This window comes from Anas acuta, chromosome 2, assembly GCF_963932015.1.
Source record: "Anas acuta chromosome 2, bAnaAcu1.1, whole genome shotgun sequence".
Lineage (NCBI taxonomy): Eukaryota > Metazoa > Chordata > Aves > Anseriformes > Anatidae > Anas > Anas acuta.
Window position 1 is genome coordinate 8,192,276 of NC_088980.1, and position 16,191 is coordinate 8,208,466.

General features: G+C 41.8%; 1 protein-coding gene across 5 annotated transcripts in view; it reads left to right on the forward strand.

Moving 5' to 3' along the window:
* Nucleotides 1-16,191, forward strand: part of DPP6 (dipeptidyl peptidase like 6) — a 549,348-nt gene that overhangs the window by 293,864 nt on the left and 239,293 nt on the right. Inside the window, exon 1 of one of the 5 annotated variants that reach the window (XM_068673427.1) lies at nucleotides 3,814-4,282. The exons of the other annotated variants lie outside the window; for them this stretch is intronic. Within the exon in view, the coding sequence (XP_068529528.1) occupies nucleotides 4,226-4,282 (57 nt within the window). The 5' untranslated portion in view covers nucleotides 3,814-4,225. Of the gene's footprint in view, nucleotides 1-3,813; nucleotides 4,283-16,191 lie in introns of those variants that run through there. 5 annotated transcript variants of the gene reach the window in all.

Below are 16,191 nucleotides of genomic sequence, written 5' to 3' on the forward strand. Positions count from 1 at the left end.
AGAGAGACTGTCTGTACAAAACCAGACTGTGTGCTGTGCTCTGCTGCAGGTAGCACATTGCAGCACCTCAGGCACTGATGGTTTATTTCCACAAAGAATTTCAAATATGTGGCTCTCCACAGGACATAATTTTCATCTGGGGGGAAGGGATGGGGGAGATGAACATTAACAGGCTGTACCAAAGTTAAGCTAATCTAGTAGGAGTAATTTCTACTCATTTTGTCCACTGTTTTCAAATTCCTTGATGTGGTGGTGAAGGGGGGATAAATAACCCAGTGTGGTGTAGCCAGAAGCCCAGGTTTCAAAAGAGCAGAAGGACTCTGCATCCACTAACTGTACCTGCTGCAGCTGCAGGCTGACTCCTGTCCTTGCCTAGTCCCTTCTACAGATGTGTGCAGCTGGGGAGCTCCCTGTAAGCACAGCCTGCTGTTGGATCTGGTCTCTGTAACATGCAGGGGATGGCAGAGCTCTGCACTGACTCCTGTGAGCTTCCATAAAGGGACTGTTCCACCTCCATGGGCAGCAAAGACCTGCACCTACATGGGGGGCAGGGTCAAAGATAGCCTCAGTAAGCTGATCTGCCCTAAATTTGGGGGAGCAATAACAAACTGCTGTTTCTTCATGGTAATATGTGTGGTCATACACAATTGTTATTGTGTTTTAGCTGAAAATACTGCATAGGTATACTTGTCTTACAGAACCATTGCAGCATTATTTCCCATTTGCACCATAGAAAGCTTGCAGCAATCTTTGAGCATGGGGGAGTGTGGTGGTGGAGGTGAAGATGCTCTCCAAGAACTCCTGGGAGCATTTTGAGACTGATCCCAGAGCACAATTCTGTTCCTGCCAGTCTCAGGGGAACAAGGCATTTCCTTTCCAGCAGGAAAGATTCTCCGACACGCGTGACTGACTTGGTACAGGGTAATTGCAAGTTGTCTGCCTTACTGCAGCACTGTGAGATTTTGTTAAAACAAGCACTCTGGGTGAAGACGAGTTGAGAAGCTGGGGGCAGGTCCTGTCACCTGTCACTGGTTCCTCTCCAGGTGGGATGGAAATGACTGTCCTGCTGCCTTGCTGAAGGAGCCAATTGATGTTGAGTGGGGATGTCATTTGGGTGACTGTAGCTGGCACCTTGGTTAACTGAGAACTGCCTGTGCTCACAGTGATGCTCCTGAGCTGTCCCAATGGTGGCACCCTGTGGGAAATGCAGATTCAATGAGGCTGCTCAGGGTTGGCAGGGCATGAGAAGGGCTTCCTGCAGCACTCTAAATGGTGTCTGTGTAAATCGTGTCCGCGTGGCTGCTGGGGTAGGCAAATCCTAATTCTTGTCCTGTGATAGGGACGGATTAATCTGGCGTATGTGATGATGAAGCCAAGCAGTAAAGTTGGTTGGTACCGTAGCACAACACAGAGGTCAGGATGGATGTCCTTGGTCCTGATAATATGTGAGCAGATTATTCTGTGCCTGTAATGACTGAGTAGCAGTGTTCACTGCTTCCTCTTCTAGCATTGCCCCAGGAGGTGTTTGGCAACCTCTGGTCCCTTCTGATCAAAGAAGGTTGGTGGCAGAGAGCTGGAGGACATACCTGTCCTCTTCCTCCACATCCAGCAGCAACTTGTGGCCATCTGGGGGTGTGAAACCCCCTGCACAGGCAGTGGACCCAGAGAAGTACCACCAGACAGAGACCAGGGAATTTCAGTAACACTGGGATAAGGGTACCAAAACATTAGGATGTGCCGGGGGAACACTTGGAGTCATAACACACCTACGTAATGAGGCTAAGACGTATGATTTTGCATAGCTAACTGCTGGACTAATTAGCGCAATTAACTTTCTATGTGTCTAACAATAAGCTTGTTGGAAAGAAACCTACAATGTTAGGAAGAGTGGACATTTCCAAAGCTAAAGAAAAATGCGTGTCTCAAATCGCTAACTGCAAAGGAATACACATTGGAAGGGCATGCAAGGGTTAATAGAGAGGAACAAATATATTTATTTCCAATAAAAGTGCCATTAAGTTCAGTGACTGACAGGACTGAGGGGTCAGGGGCACTGTGAATGGTCTATGCTGTGAGAGGATCCATTTTGCAGAAATTTCCAGGACACGCTGTAAGGAAGTGTAAAACCAAAACAGGTTTGTTTAGTTTGAATTCCTCCTGGGAAGAAAAATAGCAAAAGTGTGGAATAAAGCAAGACTTCGTTACTACATACAACAGGTGGGGAAATAGACCAAGCCGATTGGAAAATTCAAACCGATCCTCTTGTACAAGCCCTTGAAAGTAATTCTGTTCTGATGGCTGGGGAAAAATGTCTGAGTGAGAATAACCTCACTATAAACATCTAGAAAATATTGTGACTTAAACTATTGGGACTAAAGAGATGAAATTGCAGTGTAAGCTGGGACTGTGTCATAGAATAACCCAGCGAGAGGTTGACACAGGCTATTAGATTTAAATGTAAATTATTGCTTCTTGTTAGAGAGGTGCTATTCACTTCTTTAATGAGCTGTTCTTAGCTTCTGGAGGCTGGGACCAGGCAAGGTTGTCCAGTTTCCTACCAGCACAATTACACGTTGCAGATTATTTATGTTGTAGTTTCCATGAGCTGATGTGCTCTGTAATGGTGGAAATGCAGAAATACCTTCTGGCGCTGGGGGGCTAACCTCCAGAAAAGCTTGGCTTGCTGTTGGTGTGACCCTGAGCTGAGAATTAAATTCATCCCAGAGGGAAGGAGTGATTGCCTCCAGCAGAGCCATGTTCCTGGTGAACGCCACCTCGTATCCTAAACCCATGATGTAAAACCGAGGGACAAATGGGGCACAATCACTTGCTTGCCAGGTAAATGCCCTGATATTCCCTTTCCTTAGCAAGTGATCTGCTGGCTCAGCAGAGATCACAGCATCGTGACAGAGGATATTTAGCTTCACACAATGCTACAGCACGGAGCCAGGCTCTGGGCTGGATGCAGCCCAGCACAGTGGGTGTGCTGGGCAGGAGGCGAGGAGGTGGAAAACAAAAATCTATCAATTTTTGTAACCACCTAAAGTGAAGGTGTGCAATCCCAAATTGTGCTAGTCCTGAGCCCTTTGTGTTATGTCCAAGGGCATGGGATCCCCTGGGGGCTAGCAGTACTTGGTTTGTGCCTCAGACTCAGCACACCCCACTTCTCCCTACCCCATACTGACAGCCACGTGGGCAAGTGGGCTAGGAAGGCTTATCTGTAGGAGAGAGCTCTGCTGTGGCATGGAGTCTACAGGGAGAGGGGTTGGGCAGTGTGGAACAGGGCAGGCAGGACAGCTCCTGTGTCACCCTGCATGAGATCGGCAGGGGCAGGAGGAAACAATATAGGGGACTTACAAAGTGCACCCATCACAACAGGGATTTGGAGAGGGCCAGGGGAGTTCCTTTTACCCTAATAAGCATGCCAGCCTCCCTGGGATGCACTTGCACTCTCAGCACCCCACCAGTGGGAACCTGCAGCCACAGTGCATCCTCTAAGCCTGCCTCGTGTCACTGCTTTCCTTCTGCCAGAAACATTAAATCCTCAGTGATGGGAGGTGAGGGGAGTGCATCATCTTCCACCACCATGACCATGACCATCACCATGACCATCACCATCACCATCATCACTACCATCACCATCATCACCACCATCACCACCACCCACTCCCCCTCCACCACCCTGGGAGCCCTGGGACTCCCAGCGTGGCCACAGTGGGGTTCCAGCAGCCTAGGGCTGAGCAGAGGGCGAGCGGGCGGCACAGGGCGAGGGGGCGGCCGGGGCATGCGCAGCGCGGGGGCTGCCGCCGCGGAGGTGGGGAGCGAGGACCACGGCGCTGCCTCCCAGCTCCCGGCTGCCAGTTGCTGGTTGCCAAGCAGTTATCATTGTTTCTGTGACGATTGCAGAGGCTGTTGCTAATTGAAGAAGCCCCCACAGCATCCTTTTCTCTCTCTGCTCCTGCTTCTGCTTTTATTTTAGAGGCTCAAGGGGGAAGCCAGCTAGACTAGTGATTTTTTTTTTTCCTTTTTGACGTGGCGTTTTTATTTATTTCTTTTCGTGGGGGTGGGAAATTTCTCAGCTGGTGATTAAGTGATGGACTAGTTACTCATCCCTTTAGTCTTTGTGTGTGTGTGCGTGCGTGTATGTCTGAACACACACAGACAAGCTTACACACACACAGAGTAAAATCCTGTTTGCCACTGCAGTGGGCACAAATAGGTGAGCATGACTACAGCCAAGGAACAAAATGCATCAGGGAAACAAGCCCAACAACAAGAACAGGTAATGCTTATTTTCCTCGATTTAAAGCAGACATAGATTTGCATTGTATAGCTGTGTTTCTTGTATGATTTATGATTTCTTGTATGTGTGTGTCTTTTTGGTGTGCATTCCTAAAATTGCCAACTGAGTCACCAGTCAGTGGCAGGAGGAAAGTACTGTGTAGCTGGGCTCAAGGTCTGCTCTCTCGGTGTGCCTGGAAGCTGGGGGGGGGGGGAGAGGCTGAAACTGTGCTATTTTTAACAGACTGCACCTCTCCCTCCAGGCTCAGGGGTTTGCTCTGTAACTTGTTCCCTACATGCATGTGTGGGGCAGTGTGCTGGGACAGAGGCCCCCTTTTGCTGCAGGTGGGCAGCAAGGCTCAGTGACAGCCACCCTACAGATGGACATAAAATTGCAAAAGTGGGTTTTGTCCTCTTACTTTGTCTGTCACTTTCAGGGTTGTTTTTTATGTTTTATTTTTTGGCTGATATTTCCTTGGAGGGATACCTCAGGGTACAGCTTGTGCTTAGCTGCACAGGTGCCATCAGTGTCATGGGGAGCAAAAGCTGCCATAAGGAGGGAGTTGGGGGAAATCGCAGTGCTTACACCTTATCTGAACTTGATTGATTTTTCTGTCTCTTGGTAGGCTCTTTATGTGTTTCTGTAGAGGTAGAAAGTTAAAGACTTCATTCTCTGCCATGCCTCTTGGTTTTTAAGAAAGCATTCCTATTTGACTGCACTTACCCGGACAGGATGAGGTAGAAACTTTCCCTTTAAAAAAAAAAAAAATCAGCGGGTGGCTGAAAAAAAAAAAAAGAAAGAAAGAAAGAAAAGAAAAAAAGAGAGGGGGAGGAGGTGGGGGACATCCTCAGCTGTAAATGACAGGCACTACTAAAGGTGGTGACACAGGGGACAGCCTGGTGGCGATCCCCCAGCACAGGCGCAGCGGCTGCAGCCCGCCCGGCCCCGGACGCATCCCGGCCGCTCCAGTTCCTCCCCTTCATCCCTCCTTAAACGCCGCAAGTTCTCTGCTTTAATCCTCCGTCAGGACAGCACGGGAGGATAATTTAAACAGAGCTCTCAGGGCACAAATTAATCCTTAAAATAGTTCTCCTCGGTTTGATAGGTTCTCGGCTGAGAACCTTGCACGGTTTTTTTGTGTGTATTTGTTTTGTGAGTTGGTGCTTTTTTAACGAGATAAGGAAGGGAGAAGCATGGGGAGATGCTGGGCACCCTCACACCACAAATAGCACCATAAATTCTGCATTTCCAGGGTGACATTTTACTGGTGGCCAAAACGGGCTGAAGAGATCAGTTAAAACAAAATAAAATAACTTTGATGCTGAGGGTAAAGAAACTGTGCCTCCATCTAATCTTACCTCTGTTATGCTTCCCTGTTTCTCTCCATTGCTTTTGGAATACATATTTTTGTCACTGCTTGCTGCAGCCTAGCATCACCGGGCTGTGTTTGTGGGAGGAAGGGGTGCACACTGGCCTTCTCTAAACACAGAGGGCTGCGGGGCTGCCCCTTGCCTTCTTAGAGCTGTGTGAAAGTGTCGGGTGGGTAACTTGAGTACAAGTCGGTTGCCCTTTATAAAGGAGTGCTGCTTTTATTTCAAGTGGTTTCACCTGTCAAATACCATTTAGCTACTGACTTGCCATGTCTTTGCTACTTCTCTCTTTCCCAGTGAAGTACAAAATGTTCAGAATAGGTCTTTAGTATTATGCAGAAAGTTGTCTGAATATGTTCTATAACTGATTGAGTTGCAATTATATCCATATGGTACACTTAAATATTCTAAAGGTACACACTCTTTGAGCTCTGCCCCAGTGTAAGCATGAAATAAAAATATCAGGAATATATAAATATCAATGATATTGATGAATATTAATGTTTGAGTCTGCAAGCAACTTTGCTCACTCCCATAATTTTTTTTGTTGTTTCCATAATACGATATTAGTCAAATGGCATTAGTGGGGATTTGAAGCTAACCTGTGTCCTTTGATTACTGTGCACTTTTATCTTTCAACACCAGACACAGATCTAAACCTTCATTTTATTTAAAATAGTTCAAACAGAAAAAAGACTCCATACAAATTCTATTTCCAGCTGAAAATTGGCTTGTGTATTTCAAGAATTGCTGAGGTTTTTTTCTTGCATAAAAATAATCAAGAAACTGAAAATTGTAGCTGGGATAAAATTGAAAGTAAAGTGCTAGTCTGTGGAGGACTGAATCTTCTTCTAAAGCAGCTGCTGCTGTCGTAAAGAGGTTGTGATTCCCTTTTCTGTATTCATCGCTGTGACATCCCTGGGATCCAGAGGCAGGCAAGTGACACAGTTGGCTGTGTCCTACCCTGCTAACCCAAACAGAAACTGGGCACGAAAAGACATTGCAGGAACAGGGTGGGGAAAGCCTGCAGAAGCTTTGTGGGCATAAGTTAAAAATCTAATTTAGACCCACGTGTTTATATAGAAATCAAGGCAAGTTCTGCCTTGAGAGTTGCAAAAATTGTAATAGTTAGCAAATGATTAAGATACGGAGTTAAACAATGCACTATCTAACCTGCTTGAAGCCATGGAATAAACATCCCTTTCTTCCCTTTGCTAATTAAAAATGTTTCTATAGTTTCCTCTTGATAAGCAACATCGCTCACCTGCAAACTGGTTAAACTATTCAGAATTTTATTCGTTTATCTCCTTGCTGATCTATTTAATGGGGCTGAACTTTAAGTCTTTTGGGCATCATGAACAGAAAACATCCTGTAAGTGGTATGTAACAATTTCTCCTACAGTCAAGTTGTGATTGCTTGATGAAGATGTAAGTCAGAAGTAATTGCCTCTGTATGCTTTGAAGGTTCTGCCACAAATATATATATATATATATATATATATATATATATATATATATATTTGTTGTTTAAATGGTTGTAGGTAGATACAGTGTACATGTATTGTGCAATTATTTCAGTCATGTTTCTGCTATATCTAGTGCTCAGAAGTCCATAGAAAGCCCTGCAGACACTAATAGGCATCGGATCTGGCAGAAGAGAACTACTGAATCTAGGTCTCTTTCTTGGAGATTGTTAGCTGGATATGAATATTCGATTAAAACCACTTTTCCATTAAACAGAAAAAGAAGAAAAAGAGAGAGAGAAAGGAAAAGAGAAAGAAGAAAATAGCAACAGCGGGTCAATGAAAGGGTAAATGTGCTGTGGTAGTTTATGCCTGCTGAAGCTGTTTGTATTTTAACATGAGTCTGAAAATTTGTTAGGGTTTAATATATTTCGTATCTGAGTTTAGCCTAATTCTTGTTACTTTTAATGGCCTTTGGGCATTAAAATAAAAATAAGGAGGGCATACATAAAAATAAGGAGGTTGGTGGCTTGTTATTGTTGTTCTTTTTATGAAAGAGGCAAAATGAGGTAAAAGGCATAATGCTACTATGAGACTTTAAGTATTTTGAAAAATGAGTCAGCGTACCAAAGATAACAGGATCACAGATTATCAAAGAACAACTTTTATAAAATGTATTCAAAGGCGTGATTGGTTAATTTCATACTTGAACACTCAGGATAAATGATTGTTCTTATTTTTTTCCTGCATAAAGAAGAACTGTCATAGACCTGCAGGGATTGAGATCCTGCTCCAAAATGCGCACATGTCCTAGAAGAGGTAGTTAATGATTGCTTACATGCAGCTCCATGTACAAGGCCAAAAATTAAGTGGGGAAGCAAAATAACTCGAGGGCTGCTTCTTATTGAAGTAAACTCTATGAAGTAGTGGCATTAGATCAATAAAACAGTTCTGCTTATTAACTGCCATTAAGATAATCAATTTTGAATTTTACAGAACAGATGAAATTCCAAATGATAGGTGTCTTCAAATGGAGAGAGAGCACATTTACCTTGGAAAAACTAGGCTAGGCTCAGGAATAAAAGGATGAAAGATGAATATTTCATGTTCCTAATGTTCCCCTGCCACTCTGTACTTCACAGAAATAGCCTGCAGTGTGTTGCAAAGTGAGTACAGTTGGAGTATCTAATATACTATGCTAAAATGTGACTCTGTTTGAGTAAATTTGTCTAAAGAGGTGGAGGAAAGTATGTTGTGCAGACTTCTTCCCTACACGTTTATAATTCAGGTCACTCTGGAATTCCTGTAGCAAGGGGAGTCAATCCCTGTGTGTTTTGTTGTCTTCCTTCAAGGTCATAAATAACCTTATTAAGATCTGAGTCCAGTGCTGACACTTAATTCTCAGAGTAGATTTAACTAAAAAATATGGCTGACCTTACATTAGGAAGTTGTGTGGACCCTTGAAGGTGAGAGGGGTGGTATTGGTGTCCCAAATTATTATACACATATTATACACATTTTAAAGAGGCAGGTTATTTCAAGCTAGTTCTAGACTGGTGTGAATGTACATTAATGGCTGAACAGCATCTGCTCATTTAGTTTCAACCACAGGGAAGCCAGTTTGTATGCTCTGAGGTCACTCAAAAATGTGAGTTAAAGCTTGGCAATTGTGAGATTTGTTTCAGTAATGCTCCTCTGATCTGAACAAAAATATTAGATGCACTCCACGTCTTCAGCAGGGTTGGGGGGGATGTAGTTAAATAAATGTAAATTCATGTGAGCTATGTTCCTGGGTCTGAAGATAATCTTAAGTGTTCATTTTTTTTTTTATCTGAGATGTGAATTAAAATCTTTCCAGATCTGCTCTGTTCGCTTGAGGTCTGTCCAGCAAAAAGTTGTACCTGGGTGCCAATTATCTTGGTTAATTCAAGCTTCATCTGAAAGACCACAACAATCCTGATTCTCTGTGACCCTAAAGTCTCTTTCCATCACATGAGTAGAACAAATCCAAAGAGTGCAGGATCCCTCCATGTTGTAAACAGGATGTAGAGTAGAGCAGGTTAAGGCATATATTATAAGTTGTGAATTTTATCTGTTGAAATAGGGAATGGACTTTGTCCTTCTATTTGTCAATAGCATTCCAAGTGTATGCTAGACCAAGAAGAGCCACTAGTGAATCCTCTGTGCTTGGGGGGTTGAGATAAAACATTGTAATTTTGTGTTTGGAAGCAGACAAAAGTTGACTGTATCACAAGAAGGCTCTGATTTACAGTGCCATTAGCTAACATAGTCAGACTCCCCACTGCAGCACCCCAGTGGCATAAAATCCATTGAGAGTAATTGAGGAGCACCGTGACATACCTCTGCACTACCCAGATTTGACAGTGGGCTGGAAAGAGCTTGGCCTGGGGCTGTTGAACAGGTGGGAGTGAGTCTCCCAGGAGATGAGCTAATTTAGCATATTATCTCAGTGACTTGTGATAGCAAAGCTCCTACATTCTTGGCTGGAGTTGAAAATTGTCATATCCCAAAGGTGAGTCCCTGCTTGTGAGAATCCCTCATTCTCACTGATTCGCTGCAGCATTCTGTCTCTAATTATTACAACTGTATAGAAATCAAGGAGCAGTGTCTGCTTGTGGAAAGTGTCTGGCAAACAGAAGAAAGAAAAGAATTATGAACTTGTATAGAAAACAAAGTTGTTGGTTCTTGTATGTTTGTTTTAATGAAAGGGTTTAATATTAGGTGTTTAAGTGCCTAATTTATTTTAAAATATATATGTTTTTTGATATGAGACAATACCATTCTTTGTTGATAACAACCCTGTAAATTACATACCTTATTGTAGACCCAACACAGGCTTTCTCCAGGAAGTCACAGAGAACATTTGTGTTTCATTCTGTTAATGGTATCTGATCTATTTCTCAAGAGATTAAATTTCCTTAATTGTGCTCCTGAGAACACTGTATTCAAGAACATGAAATTGCATCAAACTGGCAGTCTTTTCAAGCTGTTAATTTGCTGTGAGGAATGCAGGCAGCTGAGCAATGAGGAGGGGGAGACAGAGATGGAAAGGAACATGTTTGGCATAACACTGACATCTCAAAGGGAGAAGGCTGTTTTCTGGTGTTCAGTATGGAAATGCAAGTGCTTCTGGAAGGCCTCAGATGTGCCAACACTGTAGATCTAAGTGCACAACTTCTAAGGGGTGGTGTAATTGCATAGGATGACATTAGAGATTGTGTAAACTTTAAACTCTGCCTATAGCTTGACAGGTCAAGTGGAGATTACTCATGGTATGTGTTCTACCTCTGGTCCTTGGGACAGTATTGGTTGAGTGCTACTCTCTTCATGCCTGACATAGATACCTTATACTTCAGTCTTTCTCATTAAATCTTTCTTTTGTTGATAGGTCAGAATAATTTGTCAGTAACTTGTCCCTGAAGTTAACCAGTTATCTAGGTCTTGGGATACTTGGTTTGAACTCAGTAAGAAAAAAAATATATATATTTATTTTATTTTATTTTATTTTATTTTATTTTATTTTATTTTATTTTATTTTATTTTATTTTATTTTATTTTATTTTATTACCTCTTAACAAAGAACATTCAATTCTTCACTCCAGTTGTGGTCCATTAGCAGTGCTATGCATTGCTACAGTCATTTCATGAACAATGTTTTTAGCTGCTTTCAGTTCTTATGCCTTTAATGATGCTTCTTTGTGATCTTTATAAAGCATTACATTGCCATGAATCGTGATCACTTTGGACGATGTGAGAAAAGGTATTACTTTTAAATGATGTAGAGTACAATATTATTTATTATTTATGTATTTTGTGTTTTGCATTAAAGGTTTTTTTTTTCCTCCTTTCTTTCTTCCTGTCTTTTGTCCTTCCATCCTTCCTTCTCTAATTCTGAAGTGGGGTTTAAGTAGGTAAAATAGATTCAGAGAAGAGAGAGTGCTGGCAGCAGCAGAACAACAAAGCTGAGCTTACCCCTTCTCCAAAGGGCAGCTGTGATTGTGGAGTAACACTGACTGCAGAAGTGAGAGGATGGAGTGGAGTGGGTTGAGCAAGCTTTCAAAACAATTCCTGAACATAAATTTGAAGAGAGAATTATATTTGAAATCAGTGGAGGTGTTCAAGAATAGAAGGATGAGTTAATATCATTTTCTGATCAAAGAGCAAAGTCTGAGTGGGATTTCAGGGATGGTCCAGTGGTTTGAGTATGGGATTTAGTGCTTCCTGTGTCACAGACTTCCCTTGTGGCTTTAAGCAACTATGTTAGACATAGTTCCCTGGCTGCAGTCAGCAGCTTATTGTAAGTATCACCTTATGTTGATAAAAACAAAACCAACAAGAACAACAGGATCTCCTGAGGATAAGTACATGAAATATTATGAGCTTCTGAGATACTGTAGGAACTCAGGCTGTATGAGTAAGTACTCAAGATATTAGAGAGATGTACTCCTTGACATTTAGAGAATGTATGGCAAGAGTCATAGGAGAAAGTCTGAAAGTTAAAACTCATTCTGAAGCATTAGATGTGAATAAGAACTTCACCAGAAAATGATCAAGATAACGTTAAATTCTGGGAGGATTTTGGATAGTTATAAGCTGACTTGCAAATGAGAGAGAGAAAAATAAATATATAAATAAATCAAATTTGGGGACTGGATCAGATTCTAAGATTTTGGGAACCTGAAGCAATTTTAAACTTTGAGGTAAGGTACAGATACATCTTTCAGCTCTCTCTTGCATAATGCAGAAAGACCTTTTCCGAGAAGGAGTAATTCAATTTTTATTTTTTTATTATATTTTTTTTTCAGTAGGAATACTGTGGTGTAATTAGAAGCCCACACAGATTAAATGGGAAAGTAGATAAAGGGATGATGAGCCAAGGATATGTGCAGTCAAGGGTAAAAACAAAACCTTTCAGAAGTGGAAGCCAGATGGGCAAGAGAAGCAGGCTGAAGTTCAGGGTCCAGGAGACTGATGGAGAAGAGTTTCCTGAAAGTCAGGATGAGGTTATGAGCCAAGGCTGAAGACCACAAGCCAAGTGTGAAGATCAGAGCCTGCTGCTTGCAGACAAAAATCCATTTACAAAAGCTGTGGATGTTGTGGAGGGAGCTATTAAGCATGATGGAAATGAAAATGGCTACCTCCCACCTCCTTGCCCAAACTATGCAGGGCAGGAAAATCCTCCATAGATCAAGCAAAATGAGAGAAGAGATGAGTGAGCTAAAGAATAACTGCTGTCTGGAGGAGTTATGGGAGCTACAGCAGAAGCACAACAGGATTTGGTGTTTAAAGAGGCTTATGGAGGAAGAGGAAGCTTCCTGTAGGTAGTTGGTCTGTAAGGAATTAGTGAGCACATGGCAGCACCCTTCTGTATCCCACATGGAGATGATGGCAGAAGCAGGGAGGTAAATTAGCTGTGATCATGTTGCATAGGGTTAGGGTGATGGCCCTGCTGTACGGAGCAGCAATGACACACACCATTCCCAGGAACACAGTCATTGAAGGGTCTCAGCAGGCTTTACAACCTTCCCAAGGGCTCACAGTGAAGAAAAGCAGCTGTTGTCCATGTGGGTGATGTGATGGCACCAACAGAGGAAGGGGTTTCAAGGTGAGAACTAGCCACAGGCTTTGTATGATAAAGAGAGTTCAGAGCATTGCCTCTTCTCTTGCCTTTACTGGGCAATCTTGATGTATCCTTGAGCAGTGCTTTGTCTCAGTTTCTCCATCCTGTAACACACTGCTAACTGCTTATTTACTTGCTTTGAGGGAATCAGGGAAGACAGCTATATTTTACCACCTCTCAGACTCCCTCTGTCTCCTCATAAATACCCTGTCTTCAAAATAAATACTTAATAATGCATTAACTGAAGTCTCTGCCTTATATTCTGTCACATGGGAGGGCATGGTGGGAAAAAAAGCAGCAACTGGCTTTGCCAGTTGAGATGATCCCTGGAAGAACAGGAGGGGGAAAAAAAGGTTAAGCTTCTCTTCTTGCACAGGGAAAAGGTTCTGCTTTTCTCCTTCTCCCTCATATAACTCATCCCTGGGTTATCTGATTACCTGTGCCCTTACTGTTGCTGGAGTAAAACCTTCTTTTGCGAGAGAATGTGTGCTAGATGCATGATGTATGATGCATGGTGTATGATGGTAACTGGCTAGCAATGTACAGCTACTAATATTATGAGATATGATTTTGTGATCAAAACTGCAGGTGGCAACAACAGATGGACTGTTTCTCAGAGTGGGATTTTTCCTACCCTGCTGGACAACATCTGGTCACAGATGAACAACAGGGACTCTTTTGGGATCTTCTCTTGTTAAATAGCCCTGTAGTGCCAGCATCATGACCAGTAGCCTTTGTGAGAGAGGCTGGAGATAGGACAGGGAAATCTCTACGGTTCTTGTGGAAAGAGGGGTGACCTGGGGAGGGATTTCCCCATCTCCATGACCACCTTGAAAAAGTCAAGTTGTAAATGAACATGTGCAGGAGGACAGGCTAATTTTATTAAATTGACATGTGCTGGGATGGAGAGAGTTAGTCAACAGGGTTTCAGCAGTGAGTCACTGAGAGAGCACAAGCATCTAGACATCATCCTAGACATCACGTGTTGCTGCCTGAAACTTCACATGTCCTTTGCAGCTCTTCAGTGGTCATAGGAAGAGCCAACCTCATTGTGTGGGAAAGCCTCGTGCCCTTGTTGCATCTGTTCTCATGGATGGGAGTACAAGGGAGTACACAAGTCCTGGCTGGGTAGGGAATCAAACCCTGAGTGTGTCTCTTGGTGCAGGAGGATGAGACAGGAAGAAGTACTTAAGATTTAAATTGAGCTTACACATGAAAAGTTTATGAAAAAAAAAATAGAAAGGAGAAGGTGGAGAGTTTCTGTGAAACTATAAAAACAGGCAAGTCTCAAGGCTGCACTGTTGTTGGGTTATTGTTGGTTGTTTTTAACCCTTCAATTACATCCTTTGTCAGTCTGAAAATAAATAGCTATTGTTTTTATTATTTATAAAAACTAACCAAGATACAAATAAGTGGGAATTTTATATAAGGGCTCATAATGCCAAAGTAGTTTATATTACTGCTTAACTGCTGCTGAGCTTGAAATTGGAAAGATAATAAGCCTTCAACTGAAGCAATTAGTCTGCAGTTTTTGACTCCATTACCTTTGCTTATGTTTGTAGCCAAATAGTTACATGCAGATATTTAAAGCTTAGTTGTATTATAGTATTGTCAGAACTGAATTCACAACTTAGACATTAATTTATTGTTAATTTAGCTTGTCAGAAATATAATAATAAATATGTAATTGATTGGGAGTAAACATATACAGTGATATATTATGTAGAATGTATTTCAGGTCTTTAATTTACCTTAGTTATATGATGTGACCAACCTCTTAACTTTTTGTGTGTGTGTGTGCGTGCAGGGTTTTAAGGGATATGATACTTAATCTTCATATGGCTGTAGTATTTAATGAATGTTACATTAAGTTGTAACCAGCCTTGAGTACACTGACAACCTCACACTTTTATCTTTCCATTTTCATGGACAGGAGCAAACAAGTTATTTTTAAATGCTTGTGCAACATTTTGTGACTCTTAGTAGAGAGGAACACAAGGATTTACAGGGAAAACATGTGACAACACAACCCATATTAAAATGAGAGAGGAAAGAGACACAAAGTCATTGTTTACTAGTTGTACAAAACCATCTACTGCAAAGTAGATGATATAGCTTGAGGGAGGTAATTACCAAAAACTTCAGGCTCTTTATGTTTTTGAGGCACCGTGGTAATAGATAAAGGAATTGCTCAAGGTAGGAGGAATTTTTTAATTTTTTCCTAAAGTTATGTTGTTGTAGATGTCACTGTGCTGAGTGTATCAAGTAATGACTGTTCCATGTGACGTGGGAAATTTGGTCACAAACTTGCATCTAAATTGCGTTTCTACTACTTAAGCAATCTGGACACTTCACAGTTTAATAGAATCTAACAATACTAGTAGTCTTCTTTTTTATATTTTTAATGCCCCAGTATGTCTGCTGTAAAAGTTAATTTACAAACATTGCTGAGAATGCTGATCCATTGAATCTAATGAGTATTTGAGACTAATCTTGGTGAACTTAATCAGTGGAGGCTTCAGTTGCATTAAATTGAATTCTTTGTGGTCTTTTCCTTGTAAGGTGTAATACATATTTTTATATGAATTATATTGATGCTTGACATTGCTGTTGCAAGTCATGATATAATTAGAAGTTTTATTCTCACACTGCAAGCTAAACCAGACAGGTAAAACAAAGAACAGTTTGTGAATGTAAGGGACAGGAAAATCCAAGGAGAAATTGATTGAAATAGCCCTGGAAATTATTTAGCTCATAAGGCTTGTCCATTTGTAAAATTTATATTGATCAGTGAACCTTTTGACTTTCCTTGCTGAAGGCTTTTCATTTTTTTCTTGTTTATTTGAATAGATATCTCTTGGTAGGACTAGCCAACTTCAGTTACTATTCATGTACTTGAGGAATGTTACCTTCCTACTCATAACATATGTAAGGTTTATAGTAAGTAAATAGATGATATCATCTTTTCTCTTTGTTCTCTCTCTCACTTTTTTTTCTCTCTCTTTTTTTTTTTTTTTGTTTGCTTGTTTGTTTTTCTTCGGGGGGCCTGTTGATATTTTTACCCCTTGTCCCCTTGTATATACTGGGCTTGTTAGTTTCCTTCTGTTCTCAGCTCCTAGCTGTGGTGAAACAATGAGCCTGAGTGTGCCCTTCTTACTCAGTCTGTGTTTCTCCCTTCACCTGACATACTTGGCAAGAGAAGGAGGCTGACCAGAAGAGGAATAACATATATTAAGCAGATGGTCTCCAGTCCAAGTACAACTCTGTTGTCTTGGCCCTGGCATTTCATGCAGAGAAGGCTGTGTGAAGGGATGTCAAAAGCATTAAGACTGGGCATATCCCTAAGTACTTTGCCCAGTTGCCTGTAGAAAACAGACTTTAAACCTGCAAAACCAAAAAAGTTGTAACAGGCAGTTTTATTCCAGCTAACATATT